General features: G+C 45.7%; 1 protein-coding gene across 1 annotated transcript in view; it reads left to right on the plus strand.

Annotated features, from left to right (window-relative positions):
* The window catches only part of LOC126092811 (formin-2-like), a 389,713-nt gene that overhangs the window by 117,153 nt on the left and 253,116 nt on the right, over nucleotides 1-19,444 (plus strand). Inside the window, exon 3 of the mRNA XM_049908540.1 lies at nucleotides 18,552-18,855. Coding sequence (XP_049764497.1) covers nucleotides 18,552-18,855 — 304 coding nt within the window. The remainder of the gene's footprint in view (nucleotides 1-18,551; nucleotides 18,856-19,444) is intronic.

Here is a 19,444-nt window from a genome sequence, read left to right on the forward strand (position 1 = left end):
TGATAAGAACATCTTAATCATGTCATGCTAAAATCCTCAGAATACTTGGTGTGACACAATGTATGTTGATGGAACATTGAATAACTGCCAAAAGTTTTACTGCCAGGTGTATATGATCCATGGGCTTCTTAATTTACGTTACATTCGAGTGCTTTTTTATTTGTTGAACAATGGGAAAACATATAATCAGCATGTCTCTTCAACAGTTGTTGGTAAATGTGATAATGTAGGCCTGAAATTATCTCCAACAACTACGTTCTCGGACTTTGAGGAAAGCTTTTTTTAAAGCTATAAGTATGGACTGAGGTAAGAATCCAGTGATGTACATTTCATCTAACATAGAGTTTGTGGTTAAACATAGAAACGTTGGAACTTGCACAATATGCACATGACTGCTATTCCAAAAATGAAATCCGGAAGTTTCTGTCCTGTATATTTGGTTTGTTAACGCTGGATCCTTATGTATACAGGGTGGTCCATTGATAGTGACCGGGCCAAATACCTCACGAAATAAGCATCAAACGAAAAAACTACAAAGAACGAAACTCGTCTAGCTTGAAGGGGGAAACCAGATGGCGCTATGGTTGGCCCGCTAGATGGCGCTGCCATAGGTCAAACGGATATCAGCTGCGTTTTTTTTTTAAATAGGAACCCCCATTTTTTATTACATATTCGTGTACTACGTAAAGAAATATGAATGTTTTAGTTCGACCACTTTTTTCGTTTTGTGGTAGATGGCGCTGTAATAGTCACAAACGTATAAGTACGTGGTATCACCTAACATTCCGCCAGTGCGGACGGTATTTGCTTCGTGATACATTACCCGTGTTAAAATGGACCGTGTACCAATTGCGGAAAAGGTCGATATCGTGTTGATGTATGGCTACTGTGGTCAAAATGCCCAACGGGCGTGTGCTATGTATATTGCTCAGTATCCTGGACGACATCATCCAAGTGTTCGGACCGTTTGCCGGATAGTTACGTTATTTAAGGAAACAGGAAGTGTTCAGCGACGTGTGGAAAGTCAACCAGACCTGCAACAAATGATGATGCTCAAGAAGGTGTTTTAGCTGCTGTCGCGGCTAATCCGCACAACAGTCGCAGACAAACTGCGCGAGCCTCGGGAATTTCGAAAACGTATGTGTTGAGAATGCTACATCAACATCGATTGTACCCTACCATATTTCTATACACCAGGAATTGCATGGCGACGACTTTGAACGTCGTGTACAGTTCTGCCACTGGGCACAAGAGAAATTACGGGACGATGACAGATTTTTTGCACGCGTTCTATTTAGCGACGAAGCGTCATTCACCATCAGCGGTAACGTAAACCGGCATAATATGCACTATCGGGCAACGGAAACTCCACTATTGCTGCCACAAGTGGAACATCAGCGACTTTGGCGGGCTAATGTATGGTGCGGCATTATGGGAGGAAGGATAATTGGCCCCCCTTTTATCGATGGCAATCTAAATGGTGCAATGTATGCTGATTTTCTACGTAATGTTCTACCGATGTTACTACAAGATGTTTCACTGCATGACAGAATGGCGATGGCAAGCACATAGCTCTCGTGCGGTTGAAGCGGTATTGAATAGCATATTTCATGACAGGTGGATTGGTCGTCGAAGCACCATACCATGGCCCGCACGTTCACCGGATCTGACGTCCCCGGATTTCTTTCTGTGGGGAAAGTTGAAGGATATTTGCTATCGTGATCCACCGACAACGTTTGATAATATGCGACAGCGCATTGTCAATGCATGTGCGAACATTACGGAAGGCGAAGTACTCGCTGTTGAGAGGAATGTCGTTACACGTATTGCCAAATGCATTGAGGTTGACGGACATCATTTTGAGCATTTATCTGTAACAGCATGCGCTATCAGAAATGATAAGTTCACAAAGGTACATGTATCACATTGGAACAACCGAAATAAAATGTTCAAACGTACCTACGTTCTGTATTTTAATTTAAAAAACCTACTTGTTACCAACTATTCGTCTAAAATTGTGAGCCATATGTTTCTGACTATTACAGCGCCATCTATCACAAAGTGAAAAAAGTGGTCCAACTAAAACATTCATATTTCTTTACGTACTACACGAATGTGTAATAAAAATGGGGGTTCCTACTTTAAAAAACGCAGTTGATATCCGTTTGACCTATGGCAGCGCCATCTAGCGGGTCAACCATAGCGCCATCTGGTTTCCCCCTTCAAGCTAGACAAGTTTCGTTCTTTGTAGTTTTTTCGTTTGACGCTTATTTCGTGAGTATTTGGCCCTGTCACGATCAATGGACCACCCTGTATATATGGCTGGTGACTGACTTAATGTCCGATATGCCTGCGTCTGAAAAACTACAAATGTTCATCCATATACGCAAACAGATCTAGACTTAGACAGGAAAATTAGACAGAGAACCACCAATGTTTGCGAAAGTAAATACAGTAGTCAGTTCTACTCCTATAGCACAGATACACAGATTGGTGAGGTACTGAAGCATATTGAACTTGGCGCCAAAATTTTACTCAGTTCCTCACCGCAGAGATTAAAAAATTTTAAGGATTCGATGTGTAAAATTAGTCACCCATAAACTGAGACGTGGAAGTACAAACAAAACTTAGTAAAATAGTATGGCAGTAAATTTCTAAGTATATTCAAAAATACAAAAAAATATTAACTTGTGGATAACTTTTTGAGTAATTTTGGTGTATGAGACAGTTCACCTCCTCGTGGTGCACCCTGGGTAGCGCTAAACGAACGGGTACAACAGCACTAATCCATATTAAAGCATTAGAGGCTCGTTTTCTTTTGATCTCAGTCTGCAGGGCAGTTAGAGCCGTCTTTTGTTATTACTTATGACAGAAAAGTGTTTTCCAATTTCGAACAGGAGTATGCATGTTACTCACTCCCTGCTTTAAACGGGAGGACTGGATCCATTCCCTGAACGTGGCAGGTGTGTGTCCGGCGCCCCCAGCGGGCTCTTTAAAAACTTAAAACTGGTGCTTGTAAGACGAAAGGTGTAAAATTACATTAAGTTGTCATCAGCTAGATAGACGGCATTTAGCAAGATGAACACACGCCAATGCTACAGGTGTCATTTCCGCCAGCCCCATAGTCGTCTGTTAGGCCGCATTTCTGCGTCATGACTCAGATGGGCTTTACTGCGCCATAAGTAGACAGCCTCTTCGTCGACGGCGTGTCACGTACCGCTGTGAGTCACGTCGCCAGCGTCGATTAGTTCTGATAATTGTCGCCGTCTGGTTGGAGAAACAGCTTCCAACTGCTGCATAGCTGCTTGGTCGTAGGAGGAGGTTTACTGGTGACGAATCCATCGGCCATGTGCCAGTCAGTGCCCTCTGTCACTGAACTAAATTTCCTATACCGACATTCTATGCTATTCGTCTGTTACGAATTTTTATCACCGCGAGGAATTGTTGTTGTTGACAGTACGCTCGTAATCGTGAGGTCTGGGGTCCAACTTAGTTTAGGTTTTTTACAGTTTTCCTAAATTATTTAAGGCCAATGTCGAGATTGTTCCTTCAAAATCAGCACGACTTGAGTTTTTTTGTTTAGTTTACTGAGACTTCCCTGCGTTACTGATGGCTAATAACCGCATCGGAGTTGCGCTTCGTTGCATATACGCTGCAGTAATGCCCCCAAACGCAAACTTTTCGATCGCCCCTTGTACATAATTGAAACGGTGATGTTCTGGTAAAAAGGAACACGGCACACTCATTAAGAAGCTGAAGGACACGCACAGGGAAGAAAAAAGATTTGGGGATGGACAAGAAAGCCATTTTTTGTGGTCTCTCTCTGCGTGAAGTTCCATCAGCTCCTGATGACCTTCACTTCATTGTGTCATGAAAGAAAACTTAAGTTCCTTTTTTTATTCCGTTTTCGTAAAGGACTCGAGGGCCAATCTAGAGTCTGTAATCCTATCACCTGTATCGTTGCGCTAAAACTCAGTTCTTATTTACCAGTGTCCTGTAGTCGAGACAGCAGATGCTCTCTGACAGTAGCCCCGAGAGTTCGCACCGCTGCTGCCAGATTTCAGCTGCGAAGCACTAACGGCTACAGGCGAAAGCAATAGTCGTCCACAGAGCTGTGACAACACTGAGGCATTGACGTAGAGAAAATGGCTCTGAGCTCTATGGGACTCAACATCTGAGGTCATTAGTCCCCCAGAACTTAGAACTACTTAAACCTAACTAACCTAAGGACATCACACACATCCATGCCCGAGGCAGGATTCGAACCTGCGACCGTAGCGGTCACGCGGTTCCAAACTGAAGCGCCTAGAACCGCACGGCCACACCGGCCGGCTGCCGTAGAGACGCGAACAAAATTGCGTTAAGTTATTGGCTGAGGTAAGCCCGCAAAGCTGTCACGCCCAGCCCACAGGAACTGTCGGGGATTAACTTACGCCGCCTCAACCGTAGAAACTTCATATTAGTGCCTAACCTGAGTTTCCAAGTTGCCAATTTGTCGCAGCTGCCTGACTGACCCATGGGTCTCTTCGATCTTGTGATGTAGTGCTGTAGAACATCTCCGAATTGCCTCTTCCAGTATCTCTACGTATAGGTTCGTTATTCGGTAGGGTCAATTTCGTCGTAAAATCCGCCGTACTCATTTTGCTTTATGTCACCTGTATACTGTATAGGCGCGTTTTACTGGCCAAGTCCCAGATAGAGCTCCCGGAGAGCATTTTTTGATAGCATTGTATTATATAGGCCAACGGTCTTTCCGCAGTGGTAACACCGGTTCCCGTCAGATCACCGAAGTTAAGCGCTGTCGAGCTGGGCTAGTGCTTGGACCATCCGGTCTGCCCAGCGCTGTTTGTAAGTGGGGTCCACTCAGCCCTTTTGAGGCAAACTGATAAGCTACCTGATCGAGAAGTAGCGACTCCGGTCTCGTGAACTGACATACGGTCGGGAAAGCGATGTGCTGACCACATGCCCCTCCATATCCGCGTCCAGTGACGCCTCTGGGCTAAGGATGACACGGCGGCCGGTCGGTACCTTTGGGCTTTCATGGCCTCTTCGGCCGGAGTTAAGTTATTGTATTATACAGGGTGAGTCACCTAACATTACCGCTGGATATGTTTCGTAAACCACATCAAATACTGACGAATTGATTCCACAGACCGAACGTGAGCAGAGGGGCTAGTGTAATTGGTTAATACAAACCATAAAAAAAATGCACGGAAGTATGTTTTTTAACACAAACCTACGTTTTTTTAAATGGAACCCCGTTAGATTTGTTATCACATCTGAACATATAAACAAATATGTAATCAGTGCCGTTTGTTGCATTGTAAAATGTTAATTACATCCGGAGATATTGTAACCTAAAGTTGACGCTTGAGTACCACTCCTCCGCTGTTCGATCGTGTGTGTCGGAGAGCACCGAATTACGTAGGGATCCAAAGGGAACGGTGATGGACCTTAGGTACAGAAGAGACTGGAACAGCACATTACGTCCACATGCTAACACCTTTTTATTGGTCTTTTTCAATGACGCACATGTACGAGTACATTACCATGAGAGGTGAGGTACACGTACACACGTGGTTTCCGTTTTCAATTACGGAGTGGAATAGAGTGTGTCCCGACATGTCAGGCCAACAGATGTTCAATGTGGTGGCCATCATTTGCTGCACACAATTGCAATCTCTGGCGTAATGAATGTCGTACACGCCGTAGTACATCTGGTGTAATGTCGCCGCAGGCTGCCACAATACGTTGTTTCATATCCTCTGGGGTTGTAGGCACATCACGGTACACATTCTCCTTTAACGTACCCCACAGAAAGAAGTCCCGAGGTGTAAGATCAGGAGGGCTCGCCGACCGTGGCCCGTGTTTGTTACAACACGCAACTGAACGTCGGAGGTTTCAAGCATCAACTTTAGGTTACGTATCTCCGGGTGTAATTAACATTTTACAATGCAACAAACGGCACTGATTACGTATTTGTTTATATGTTCAGATGTGCTAACAGAACTAACGTGGTTCCGTTTAAAAAAACGTAGGTTTGTGTTAAAAAAACATACTTCCGTGCATTTTTGTATGGTTTGTATTAAACAGTTACACTAGCCCCTATCCTCACGTTCGGTCTGTGGAATCGGTTCTTCAGTATTTGATGTGGTTTACGAAATATATCCAGCGGTAACGTTAGGTGACTCACCCTGTATAGTCTTGGTTTTGAGGCCATATTTTTTTCGCTGCTAATAAAAACTGAGATAAACTACGTCGGTATTGCTATGGTTATGATCCGTGAGACCTCAATATGCTGCCTATACAGAGAGACACTTAAATACCAGACTGTTGTACTCCAAGAGAGGTTTCTGCCGTGCAGTTGAAGAGGCTCGCGCAAAGCTGGTGTTTTCCTGCTGAAACAGATTGTCATCGCAGTGTCTGGATTTTTAACTTTTGTTCTGTATGGTGCAACGTGCTACAAGAGTGCAGCAGCGACCAGACGCTTGCTGCAGGTAAGGATTTTTTCTGTCCGCCCGTCCACACAATGCACTGCCGAACTGGCCGGACCCAGGGGAGACGGGCCGTGACCGCCAAGCAGCGCGCGTGCGCTTCTGTAACCGTGTTTCTCACTGTAGTCTACAAATACTGTCCACTGTTACCAGTCATGTATGTACAGGGTTATTACAAATGATTGAAGCGATTTCACAGCTCTACAATAACTTTATTATTTGAGATATTTTCACAATGCATTGCACACACATACAACAACTCAAAAAGTTTTTTTAGGCATTCACAAATGTTCGATATGTGCCCCTTTAGTGATTCGGCAGACATCAAGCCGATAATCAAGTTCCTCCCACACTCGGCGCAGCATGTCCCCATCAATGAGTTCGAAAGCATCGTTGATGCGAGCTCGCAGTTCTGGCACTTTTCTTGGTAGAGGAGGCTTAAACACTGAATCTTTCACATAACCCCACAGAAAGAAATCGCATGGAGTTAAGTTGGGAGAGCGTGGAGGTCATGACATGAATTGCTGATCATGATCTCCACCACGACCGATCCATCGGTTTTCCAATCTCCTGTTTAAGAAATGCCGAACATCATGATGGAAGTGCGGTGGAGCACCATCCTGTTGAAAGATGAAGTCGGCGCTGTCGGTCTCCAGTTGTGGCATGAGCCAATTTTCCAGCATGTCCAAATACACGTGTCCTGTAACGTTTTTTTCGCAGAAGAAAAAGGGGCCGTAAACTTTAAACCGTGAGATTGCACAAAACACGTTAACTTTTGGTGAATTGCGAATTTGCTGCACGAATGCGTGAGCATTCTCTACCGCCCAGATTCGCACATTGTGTCTGTTCACTTCACCATTAAGAAAAAATGTTGCTTCATCACTGAAAACAAGTTTCGCACTGAACGCATCTTCTTCCATGAGCTGTTGCAACCGCGCCGAAAATTCAAAGCGTTTGACTTTGCCATCGGGTGTCAAGGCTTGTAGCAATTGTAAATGGTAAGGCTTCTGCTTTAGCCTTTTCCGTAAGATTTTCCAAACCGTCGGCTGTGGTACGTTTAGCTGCCTGCTTGCTTTATTCGTCGATTTCCGCGGGCTACGCGTTCAACCGTCTCTTCGCTCACTGCAGGCCGACCCGTTGATTTCCCCTTACAGAGGCATCCAGAAGCTTTAAACTGCGCGTACCATCGCCGAAGGGATTTAGCAGTTGGTGGATCTTTGTTGAACTTCGTCCTGAAGTGTCGTTGCACTGTTATGACTGACTGATGTGAGTGCATTTCAAGCACGACATACGCTTTCTCGGCTCCTGTCGCCATTTTGTCTCACTGCGCTCTCGAGCGCTCTGACGGCAGAAACCTGAAGTGCGGCTTCTTCATGAGTTTTTCTACGTATCTGTAGTGTGTCATGACCATATGTCAATGAATGGAGCTACAGTGAATTTATGAAATCGCTTCAATCATTTGTAATAGCCCTGTACTTTAATTACAACCGCCCTTCCTTTGCAACGAGTGATACGCATTCGTTTGGACTGTGGAAGGAGCGAGGCAGCACAGAACTTACCGGGCGTTTTGCGGCTGCGTACAACTTTAATTCCCCTACTCCAGTCTGTCTTAATGCCCAATTGGCGGTCGAGTGGTCGAACGTTGGTGGCATGTTGAAGTGTTGGTCACATGTTCCGCAAGCCTCAGATGTCGTAGTCCATCCGAAATTGTTAGGGGCCTGTTGCTACATCCAGGGCTATTCGTTCTTCAGTCTGCTTCTTAATCAAACGTTCAAAAATTTTGCTCAAACTTTTGTGTAAGCCGATGGAAAGGTGATTAGTCGCTTGTGTGAGTCTATGGCTCTGTTTGGGGTTGGTGTTACTTTAGCCTCATCCACCTAATCGGGAAGTAATTATTTAGAAAGCAAGCATTGTATATCTGGGTCAGTAAAACTAGCGGCTTCCCCGAGAGGTTTTAGAGCTGCGTATTTGTAATCTTCTCTGGTCCAGGCGCCTTTCCATAATCCAACTTGCGAGGAATAGTCCCCGCTGCCAGTGGCGTTGTTAAACGTGACTGTACCTGCGATTCGTTGACCCGGGTGCGCTCCGTTCGTCGGTTGGTTGTGAACTAGTCTTCCTGTTCCGCTAAATTCAATGGTTATTGAATTAAAGGACAGTGTGTTTCATACGTCGCGGCGAAGGTTACCGCTTTGCACAGTTGACCTCCATACATACCTTGAGAAGTAAGTAATGGGTTTTTGGGAGTCTTTTCTGCTCGAAGGATCTTCCGAAACTTCCTGTCGTTCTTAGTCTGCATTACAAAAAGCTCAACATTTTGTCAGTCCATGTTTCTTTCCAGTAGGGATCTTCGTAGCTTCCTTTGAGATAGTGCAGTGTCCGACGGTACCTGGGGTTCTTCGTTTCCTACCACTGTCTCCTATACCAGTTCTTTTGGATTTTGGTTAAATACTTTGCTACTCTGTATGAAGGAGAGCCGACAGCACTAACAGTTTGTCTCAGTGATGCGCCTTCTCCTATTTCGTGTTCGCTTTTTCTTGTCTGACAGAGAGGGGCTGACGTTGCCTAGTGTGTTCTTTAAATCTTGTCTCGAATGTCTGCCCAGTCTGTCCAATATAATATTTGTGACACGTTCCAGATTTTACATATACCAGACTGTTTTGTGACAAATTTTGCTTACTTATTGCTTTGAGCATTATATGCAATTTTCCAATGTTACATGTTATGGAATAGAGTTGAATAGGCTTCGCAAACGGCGCGACTGCTGAGCAACTCAACCATAAATCGCTTGCGACCTGTTGCCACCCAGTTGCCAGCGACTCGGCGTCAGCATTTCCAAGCTATCTGAGTTGCGCCGAGTCCTCGAAACACATTGGTTTAATATAAAATTAACAAGCACGGTGTCAATACTAGCTTTGGGAACTGAATGAACGTCCCAATTTGCTCAACTACAAGCCTCCAGGCTACTGCAGGAGGGATTGGACAGAGAAAGCAGTAACCTCTTGTGTGACTGTTTAATATATTTTTGTATGGGATCTAAAATTTAAAAACCTCTCTCACACCGGCCTGATTTAGCTTCACTGATCAGGATAGTAAAAACATGCGTATATTAAGGGAATTTTCATTGACAAAGCAGGCTTGTCACATTCACACATTTCAATACTGTTCTATCCTGATTAAATTAATCTTAACTTAAATTCCATAAGGCAGTGAAGCAATTTCGAAGTCTCGGCGCGACGAAAATTGTCAGTCGATCTCCTGGAAACATTTGTAATAATTATTAACTTTCGGTGATCACATGGGGAAGACCGGAGACCTGCTGGTAAGACCGTGTTAGCCTATTTATTTGAAGTAACTGGATATCTTGAGCATACAAAACGGCTGGTTCGTCCAGTGTAAATCAGACGTTCCCCACTGATCCCGTGCAACACAGCGTAGTAAGCAGACACCGTCAATAATAATAATCCGTTAAATAATACGCGAACACACTTACTTTAGTTTAGTTCATGTATTAAATTCCTTCTCATACAGAATCTCATCAGGATGGCGACTAGCTCAACAATACATACATATACATCCTTCTTTCACGACTAATCGGCAAGAAGTCCCTATTCCTTTTCCTAAGAGAAAACATAGATAGCAGAGAAGCTATTCCATGGAGTAAATGGACGCTCCAAGGAATAATTGGGCTTGAAACTACTTTGCATTGATAATCGGTAAGATAAGAAGAGATATTTCGAGATATGTACTGAGTTATATAATTTATAAAATTTCTGAGAATATCACGGAGAGACCGCTGCAAGAGACATTACAACTGACAGCCTGTGTCGTTCCGTAAAATAACATTCTGAAGTGGGAGCAAACAGTGAGAACGGCGAGAAAGTGATAGGGAAGCTCCATATTTCCGATACTTCTAAACATAGCTGTGTTCATATAGAAATGATTTAACGAACACAAACCATTAGCACGACATTTTCATGTATATGAATCTCAAAATTTATTTTTCGGAATAAAAATAACGGTAACGGCGGAAGAAGTCTGCTGCGCCAAATCACTGTAGGACTGTTTAGTCGTTCTATAAAAAGCCGTGAATTGCTAATTGTCCTTTTACAGGCCTTTGGCTGCTACACAGCCTGCAGTTTATGGCTCCTTGGATGTACAGATGAATCCAGAATTTTCTTAGTTTTCTCATTCGCACGTTAATAATAATGTCACTTAGAGGAAGGTGTAATTAGATGAATGATCACTAACTTCACTTAACGAAGGTCTATTCAGCACTTGCACATACTTGCGAACTGCCTCCGGCCAGAACACATGCGGTGTATATACAGATACAGAATATTCCAGTACAATGATTCTTGCCATTTGTGGATACTTCTAGAATGTACTCGAACCGAATATAGAAATTAAAATTTTACAAAGTTTTGAACTCACGACCCTCCATGCAGCAATCCCCAGCTTCTTCTGAATAATAATGGCTCTGAGCACTATGGGACTTAACATCTATGGACATCAATCCCCTAGAACTTAGAACTACCTAAACCTAACTAACCTAAGGACATCACACAACACCCAGTCATCACGAGGCAGAGAAAATCCCTGACCCCGCCGGGAATCGAACCCGGGAACCCGGGCGTGGGAAGCGAGAACGCTACCGCACGACCACGAGCTGCGGACTCTGAATAATAATAATAATAATAATAATAAAACACGTCTTTCTGTGAGTTTGAATCATTACTCACCATACAGAGGATTCTCGGGTGCGACAAACGATACTCCCTTTATTCCGCTTTCGCACGCGGCGGCTGCATTTCTCATTTCAGAGTTGTGCCGTGTGCGATGCTTCAAGCGAATCGACAGCCAGTTGCCTATTTAAATCGCCTGCCAGTTGCGTTCCATTACAGTCGCTCCGTGTGCGGACGGCCTAACTGTCGAGCCTGCAGTAGTGTATAGGAAAATAAAACGTTACAGCAGTGGACGGAGGGAAGTTGACGTCGTTAAAAAAATTTATTCTGATGGTGTATCTCGAGCACCAAAATACTACACTGTCCACTCACACTAATATGACCACCTGTCAAAAGCCTTAATAATCGCCTCCAGCATGGCTGACTGCCACGAGACGTGCAGGAGGAGAATCAGTAAGGTGCTGGAAGATACCGACGGGGATGCAGAGCTAGGTTTCTCGGTTGACGATCCTTGCGAACAGCACAATCGAGGTGGCCCCACTGATTCTCGATTGAGTTTAAATGCGGGGGGTTCAGTGGTCCGGGGTGCACGGTAAATTCCTCCTGGTGAACTTCGAACGACGAACGTATTCCGCGAACAGTGTGGCACGTTACATTGTTGTGCAGGTAGATATCGCCGTGCGGAGGAAAAACAAACTGCATGTAGGGGTGGACATGATCCCCCAAGGAGAAATGCCTATGCGTGTTGAACCATCGCGCCTTGCAGAATGACGAGATCACCAAGGGAATACCACGAAAGCATTCCCCAAACCTTAATGCTCCTTCCTGGTTTCAGGATGTTAGCTTTCAGACGTTTCCGTACCGTACATGCCAACGGCCATCTGCCCGATGGAGCATAAAACGTGATTCATCTGCAGAGGCCACATGTCGCCACTCAGTGACGTCCAGTTGGGGTACTGGCGTGCAAGTGGAGCCTTAACGCCAATGAAGGGCAGTCAGCGATGGTGCATGAACCACGCGCCTCCTGCGGAGGCCCTATATGCAGCAACGTTAGCTGAACAATTAGTGGCGAGACACTGTTGGTAGCCCCGTGGTTCATATGGGTGGTCAGTCGCTAGACAGTTGCACGTGTATTCGCCTGTACCCACTGAGCTGTGGAGGTGTTACTGGTGTCACCTTTTCAAATCCTGGCAGCACAAGCTCGATCTGTCGGGGAATGTCCCTCTGGTTTGAGACCACTAACAAGGGAACCCCCCCATCGCACCCCCCTCAGATTTAGTTGTAAGTTGGCACAGTGGATAGGCCCTGAAAAACTGAAACAGATCAATCGAGAAAACAGGAAGAAGTTGTGTGGAACCATGAAAAAAATAAGCAAAATATACAAACTGAGTAGTCCATGCGTAAAATAGGCAACATCTACATCTACATTCATCTACATTTATACTCCGCAAGCCACCCAACGGTGTGTGGCGGAGGGCAGTTTACGTGCCACTGTCATTACCTCCCTTTCCTGTTCCAGTCGCGTATGGTTCGCGGGAAGAATGATTGTCTGAAAGCCTCTGTGCGCGCTCTAATCTCTCTAATTTTACATTCGTGATCCCCTCGGGAGTATAAGTAGGGGGAAGCAATATATTCGATACCTCATCCAGAAACGCACCCTCTCGAAACCTGACGAGCAAGCTACACCGCGATGCAGAGCGCCTCTCTTGCAGAGTCTGCCACTTGAGTTTGTTAAACATCTCCGTAACGCTATCACGGTTACCAAATAACCCTGTGACGAAACGCGCCCCTCTTCTTTGGATCTTCTCTATCTCCTCCGTCAACCCGATCTGGTACGGATCCCACACTGATGAGCAATACTCAAGTATAGGTCGAACGAGTGTTTTGTAAGCCACCTCCTTTGTTGATGGACTACATTTTCTAAGGACTCTCCCAATGAATCTCAACCTGGTACCCGCCTTACCAACAATAAATTTTATATGATCATTCCACTTCAAATCGTTCCGCACGCGTACTCCCAGATATTTTACAGAAGTAACTGCTACCAGTGTTTGTTCCGCTATCATATAATCATACAATAAAGGATCCTTCTTTCTATGTATTCGCAATACATTACATTTGTCTATGTTAAGGGTCAGTTACCACTCCCTGCACCAAGTGCCTATCCGCTGCAGATCTTCCTGCATTTCGCTACAATTTTCTAATGCTGCAACTTCTCTGTATACTACAGCATCATCCGCGAAAAGCCGCATGGAACTTCCGACACTGTCTACTAGGTGATTTATATATATTGTGAAAAGCAATGGTCCCATAACACTCCCCTGTGGCACGCCAGAGGTTACTTTAACGTCTGTAGACGTCTCTCCATTGATAACAACATGCTGTGTTCTGACTGCTAAAAACTCTTCAATCCAGCCACACAGCTGGTCTGATATTCCGTAGGCTCTTATTTTGTTTATCAGGCGACAGTGCGGAACTGTATCGAACGCCTTCCGGAAGTCAAGAAAAATAGCATCTACCTGGCAGCCTGTATCTAATATTTTCTGGGTCTCATGAACAAATAAAGCGAGTTGGGTCTCACACGATCGCTGTTTCCGGAATCCATGATGATGCCTAAATAGTAGATTCTGGGTTTCCAAAAACGACATGATACTCGAGCAAAAAACATGTTCTAAAATTCTACAACAGATCGACGTCAGAGATATAGGCCTATAGTTTTGCGCATCTGCTCGACGACCCTTCTTGAAGACTGGGACTACCTGTGCTCTTTTCCAATCATTTGGAACGTTCCCTTCCTCTAGAGACTTGCGGTACACGGCTGTTAGAAGGGGGCAAGTTCTTTCGCGTACTCTGTGTAGAATCGAATTGGTATCCCGTCAGGTCCAGTGGACATCAAGGAGAGTGTGAGCTCAAGAGCGCCGTGATCCCGCTGGTAGCGTGAGCATCTGCGGTACTAGAGGTCCTTGGTTCAAGTCTTCCCTCGAGTAAAAAGTTTAATTTTTTATTTTCCGACAATTATCAAAGATCAGGCAATCACACATAATTAACTTCGCTCTCCAAAATTCCAGGACATGTTCAGATTTGCTTGGACATATACAGGACTTGACGGTCTACACACGGAAAAATATGAAAACGTTAAAAACATATGTTTTGACAGAGCACAGGGAAAACTGTGTGACTGTGAAACTGTTGCATTCATTTGTCGCAGTTTATGTGACAAACTCTTATGTTTTCATCACTTTTTTGGGAGTGATTATCACATCCACAAGAAAACCTAAATCGGGCAAGGTAAAAGAATCTTTTTACTCATTCGCCAAGTGTACAAGTTAGGTGGGTCGACAACATATTCCTGTCATGTGACGCACATGCCGTCACCAGTGTCGTATAGAATATACCAGACGGATTTTCCTGTGGAGGAATCGGTTGACCTATGACCTTGCGATCAAATGTTTTCGGTTCCCATTGGAGAGGCACGTCCTTTCGTCTACTAATCGCACGGTTTTGCGGTGCGGTCGCAAAAAACAGACACTAAACTTACTACAGTGAACAGAGACGTCAATGAACGAACGGACCGATCATAACTTTGCGAAAAGAAAAAAATTAAAATTTTCACTTGACGGAAGACTTGAACCAAGGCCCTCTCGTTTCGCAGCTGCTCACGCTAACCACGGGACCATGGCGCCCCTCAGCTCATGTTCTTCTTGATGTTGCCTATCTTGCACATGGACTACTCAGTTTGAATATTTTGCTCATTTTTTTCATAGTTCCACACAACTTCTTCCTGTTTTCTCGATCGATCTGTGTTCAGTTTTTCAGGGCCTATCCACTGTGCTAACTTATAACTAAATCTGAGGGGGGTGCGGTGGGGAGGTTCCCTTGTAAGATCTTGTTGATGGGGAGGAGGCGTGTTTTGGCGTGGCGAGTTGGGGAGTGGTAGCAGAGCACGGTTTCGACCCACGGACGTCTGGGTTATGGGACCAGCACGCTTCCACTTACTCCCCAACTCGCCAGGCCACAACAATATCGAGCAAAGATATTAATGGCCTCAAACCAGGGGGCACCACACGACAGATAAGTCTAGTGGCGCTAGGAGCTCTAAAGGTGACGCCACCAACCCCGCCACAAAAATGGCTCTGAGCACTATGGGACTCAACTGCTGAGGTCATTAGTCCCCTAGAACTTAGAACTAGTTAAACCTAACTAACCTAAGGACATCACAAACATCCATGCCCGAGGCAGGATTCGAACCTGCGACCGTTGCGGTCTTGCGGTTCCAGACTGCAGCGCCTTTAACCGCACGGCCACTTCGGCCGGCAACCCCGCCACAGCTTACACATCTCCAAAGCAGTAGTTCGCCCCTATCTTCTGCGACCTGTAGTGCACTAGAGTTGCCTCAGCACTGGTTGTGGATTGCGCCATTTTGCCGTGCATGGTATACTGTAACCATGGCGGCACGCGAGGAGTTCATAAACTTACATGTTTCGGAAATGTTTCCACCTTTTAGCCCGAAAGCCAATGATGATGCCGTTTTGGACGTCAGACAAATCGCTCCATTTCCACACGATTCCACTGTATTTCCACGTACGACTAGTACTCTTTACATACTCTCCACTGCCAGTGCTGCCACCAGCCGTCTGTGAGTGGTCATTGCACGTCGACGTGGAGGCGTGGTCACATTAATGTGACTGGACCGTGTTTGGTAGTTGCTTAGTGCCGATGCTCCATTCTTTCATTTTGTAAGGTGGGCCATTACTTGTAACCGCATTTTAACTATTGGCTGAGCGACGCAACCTGATGTCGGGTACCGGAAAAGACGATCGTGTGAAACCCAGCTCGCGCTATTCGTCCACGAGACTCAGAGGGCCGTAGACACGGGTTCCCAGGTAGATGTCGTGTTTCTTGGCTTCCGCAAGGCGTTTGATACAGTTCCCCACAGTCGTTTAATGAACGAAGTAAGAGCATATGGACTATCAGACCAATTGTGTGATTGGATTGAAGAGTTCCTAGGTAACAGAAAGGAGCATGTCATTCTCAATGGAGAAAAGTCTTCCGAAGTAAGAGTGATTTGAAGTGTGCCGCAGGGGAGTGTCATAGGACCGTTGCTATTCACAATATATATAAATGACCTTGTGGATAACATCGGAAGTTCACTGAGGCTTTTTTCGGATGATGCTGTAGTATATCGAGAGGGTGGAACAATGGAAAATAATAGTGAAATGCAGGAGGATCTGCAACGAATTCACGCATGGTGCAGGGACTGGCAATTGAATTTCAATGTAGACAAGTGTAATGTGCTGCGAATACATAGAAAGAAAGATCCCTTATCATTTAGCTACAATATAGCAGGTCAGCAACTGGAAGCAGTTAATTCCATAAATTATCTGGGAGTATGCATTAGGAGTGATTTAAAATGGTTGTTGTTGTTGTGGTCTTCAGTCCAGTGACTGGTTTGATGCAGCTGTCCATGCTACTGTATCCTGTGCAAGCTTCTTCATCTCCCAGTACCTACTGCAACCTACATCCTACCGAATCTGTTTAGTGTATTCATCTCTTGGTCTCCCTCTACGATTTTTACCCTCCACGCTGCCCTCCAATACTAAATTGGTGATCCCTTGATTCCTCAGAATATGCCCTACCAACCGATCCCTTCTTCTAGTCACGTTGTGCCACAAATTTCTCTTCTGTCCAATTCTATTCAATACCTCCTCCTTAGTTATGTGATCTACCCATATAATCTTCAGCATTCTTCTGTAGCACCACATTTCGAAAGCGTCTATACTCCTCTTGTCTAAACTATTTATTGTCCACGTTTCACTTCCATACATGGCTACACTCCATACAAATACTTTCAGAAACGTCTTCCAGACACTTAAATCTATACTCGATGTTAACAAATTTCTCTTCTTCAGAAACGCTTTCATTGCCATTGCCAGTCTACATTTTATATCCTCTCTACTTCGACCATCATCAGTTATTTTGCTCCCCAACTAGCAAAACTCATTTTCTACTTTAAGCGTCTCATTTGCTGATTTAATTTCAGCAGCATCACGCGATTTAATTCGACTACAGCCCATTATCCTCGTTTTGCTTTTGTTGGCGTTCATATTATATCCTACTTTCAAGACCCTGTCCATTCCGTTCAGCCGGCCGAGGTGGCCGAGCGGTTCTAGGCGCTACCCATAGTGCTCAGAGCCATTCCGTTCAGCTGCTCTTCCAAGTCCTTTACTGTCTCTGACAGATTTACAATGTCATCGGCGAACCTCAAAGTTTTTCTTTTTTCTCCATGGATTTTAATTCCTACTCCGAATTTTTCTTTTGTTTCCTTCACTGCTTGCTCAATATACAGATTGAATAAGATCGGAGAGAGGTTACAACCCTGTCTCAGTCCCTTCCCAACCACTGCTTCCCTTTTAAAATGGAATGAACATATAAAATTAATCGTCGGTAAAGCAGATGCCAGACTGAGATTCATTGGAAGAATCCCAAGGAAATGCAATCCGAAAACAAAGGAAGTAGGTTACAGTACACTTGTTCGCCCACTGCTTGAATACTGCTCAGCAGTGTGGGATCCGTACCAAATAGGGTTGATAGAAGAGATAGAGAAGATCCAGTGGAGAGCAGCGCGCTTCGTTACAGCATCATTTAGTAATCGCGAAAGGGTTACGGAGATGATAGATAAAGTCCAGTGGAAGACTCTGCAAGAGAGACGCTCAGTAGCTAGGTACGGGCTTTTGTTGAAGTTTCGAGAACATACCTTCACCGAGGAGTCAAGCAGTATATTGCTCCGTCGTACGTATATCTCGCGAAGAGACGATGGGGATAAAATGTATCCCGTGTGGGAGGCGGCGCGTGGGTAGGAACGGGAAAGGTAATACAAGTCGGTAGAGCAAGAACGTGGTTTACTGGTGCAAAGACAAGGTGATAAACGATTACATAACTTTGTACGCAGGTGCGATGCTGAAGCGAAGTGTCCTGGCTGGCTGAACCAGATCAAATGGGGAGAATCTGTAGCGATGCTCGTAGAGCTCTCCAGCGCCGGCTAGAGGGCGGTGTCGTCGGTGTCTGTCGTAGTGCCATCCTAAGGACTGGCATCGTAGCTACCGATACCACAAAATCAGAGAGATTAGAGCCCACACAGAGGCATACCGACAATCTTTCTTTCCACGAACTATACGAGACTGGAATAGAAGGGTGAACCGATAGAGGTACTCAGGGTACCCTCAGCCACACACCGTCAGGTGCTTGCGGAGTACGGATGTAGATGTAGATGTTCGAAGTACAGTATTAGCAGCCAGTGAGGGAAATCAGCCACCGTACTGCGTTGCACACGCTGGGGAGCACAGCGAATGCTGACGGCCGCCCTCGCACTGCGCAGGCGGCGGCGGCCGCGGCGGCGAGCGACGCGGTGTCGCTGTCCGCGTCGGTGGTGGACCCGGACGAGGTGACGCTGACGCTGACAGAGGACGGCTCCAGCGGCGCCACGACGCCGGGCTGCGCCAGGCGCGCCGGCAGCGTCGACGCGCTCGCCGCCGGGATGCCGCAGGAGGCGACGCAGCAGCAGCAGCCACAGCAGCAGCAGCAGCAGACGCAGCAGCCGGCCGCCTCCTTCACCCTGGTCCGCCACCGCAAAGTGGAGCTGGCGCCAGTCCCGGCACCTCCGCCACCTGCGCCCCAGACGGGTAAGTCTCGCGCAAAATTGTGTCGCGCCTGCACACGAACGCATTCTTGTCGTCAACGCTGGGCGATTCCATTCCATTTACAAGGTGGCTTCTTTTTAAACTGCAAGGTGCGCCTAGAAGGTATCGCAAGACTATTACACTACTGGCCATTAAAATTGCTACACCACTAAGATGACGTGCTACAGACGCGAAATTTAACCGACAGGAAGAACATGCTGTGATATGCAAATGATTATCTTTCACACAAGGTTGGCGCCGGTGGCGACACCTACAACTTACTGACATCAGGAAAGTTACCAACCGATTTGTCATACACAAACAGCAGTTGACCGGCGTTGCCTGGTGAAACGTTGTTGTGATGCCTCGTGTAAGGAGGAGAAATGCGTACCGTCGCGTTTCCGACTTTGATAAAGGTCGGATTGTAGAGTATCGCGATTGCGGTTTATCGTATCGCGACATTGCTGCTCGCGTTGGTCGAGATCCAATGACTGTTAGCAGAATATAGAATCGGTGGGTTCAGGAGGGTAATACGGAACGCCGTGCTGGATCCCAACGGCCTCGTTTCACTAGCAGTCGAGATGACAGGCAT

This window comes from Schistocerca cancellata, chromosome 7 (assembly GCF_023864275.1).
Source record: "Schistocerca cancellata isolate TAMUIC-IGC-003103 chromosome 7, iqSchCanc2.1, whole genome shotgun sequence".
NCBI lineage: Eukaryota > Metazoa > Arthropoda > Insecta > Orthoptera > Acrididae > Schistocerca > Schistocerca cancellata.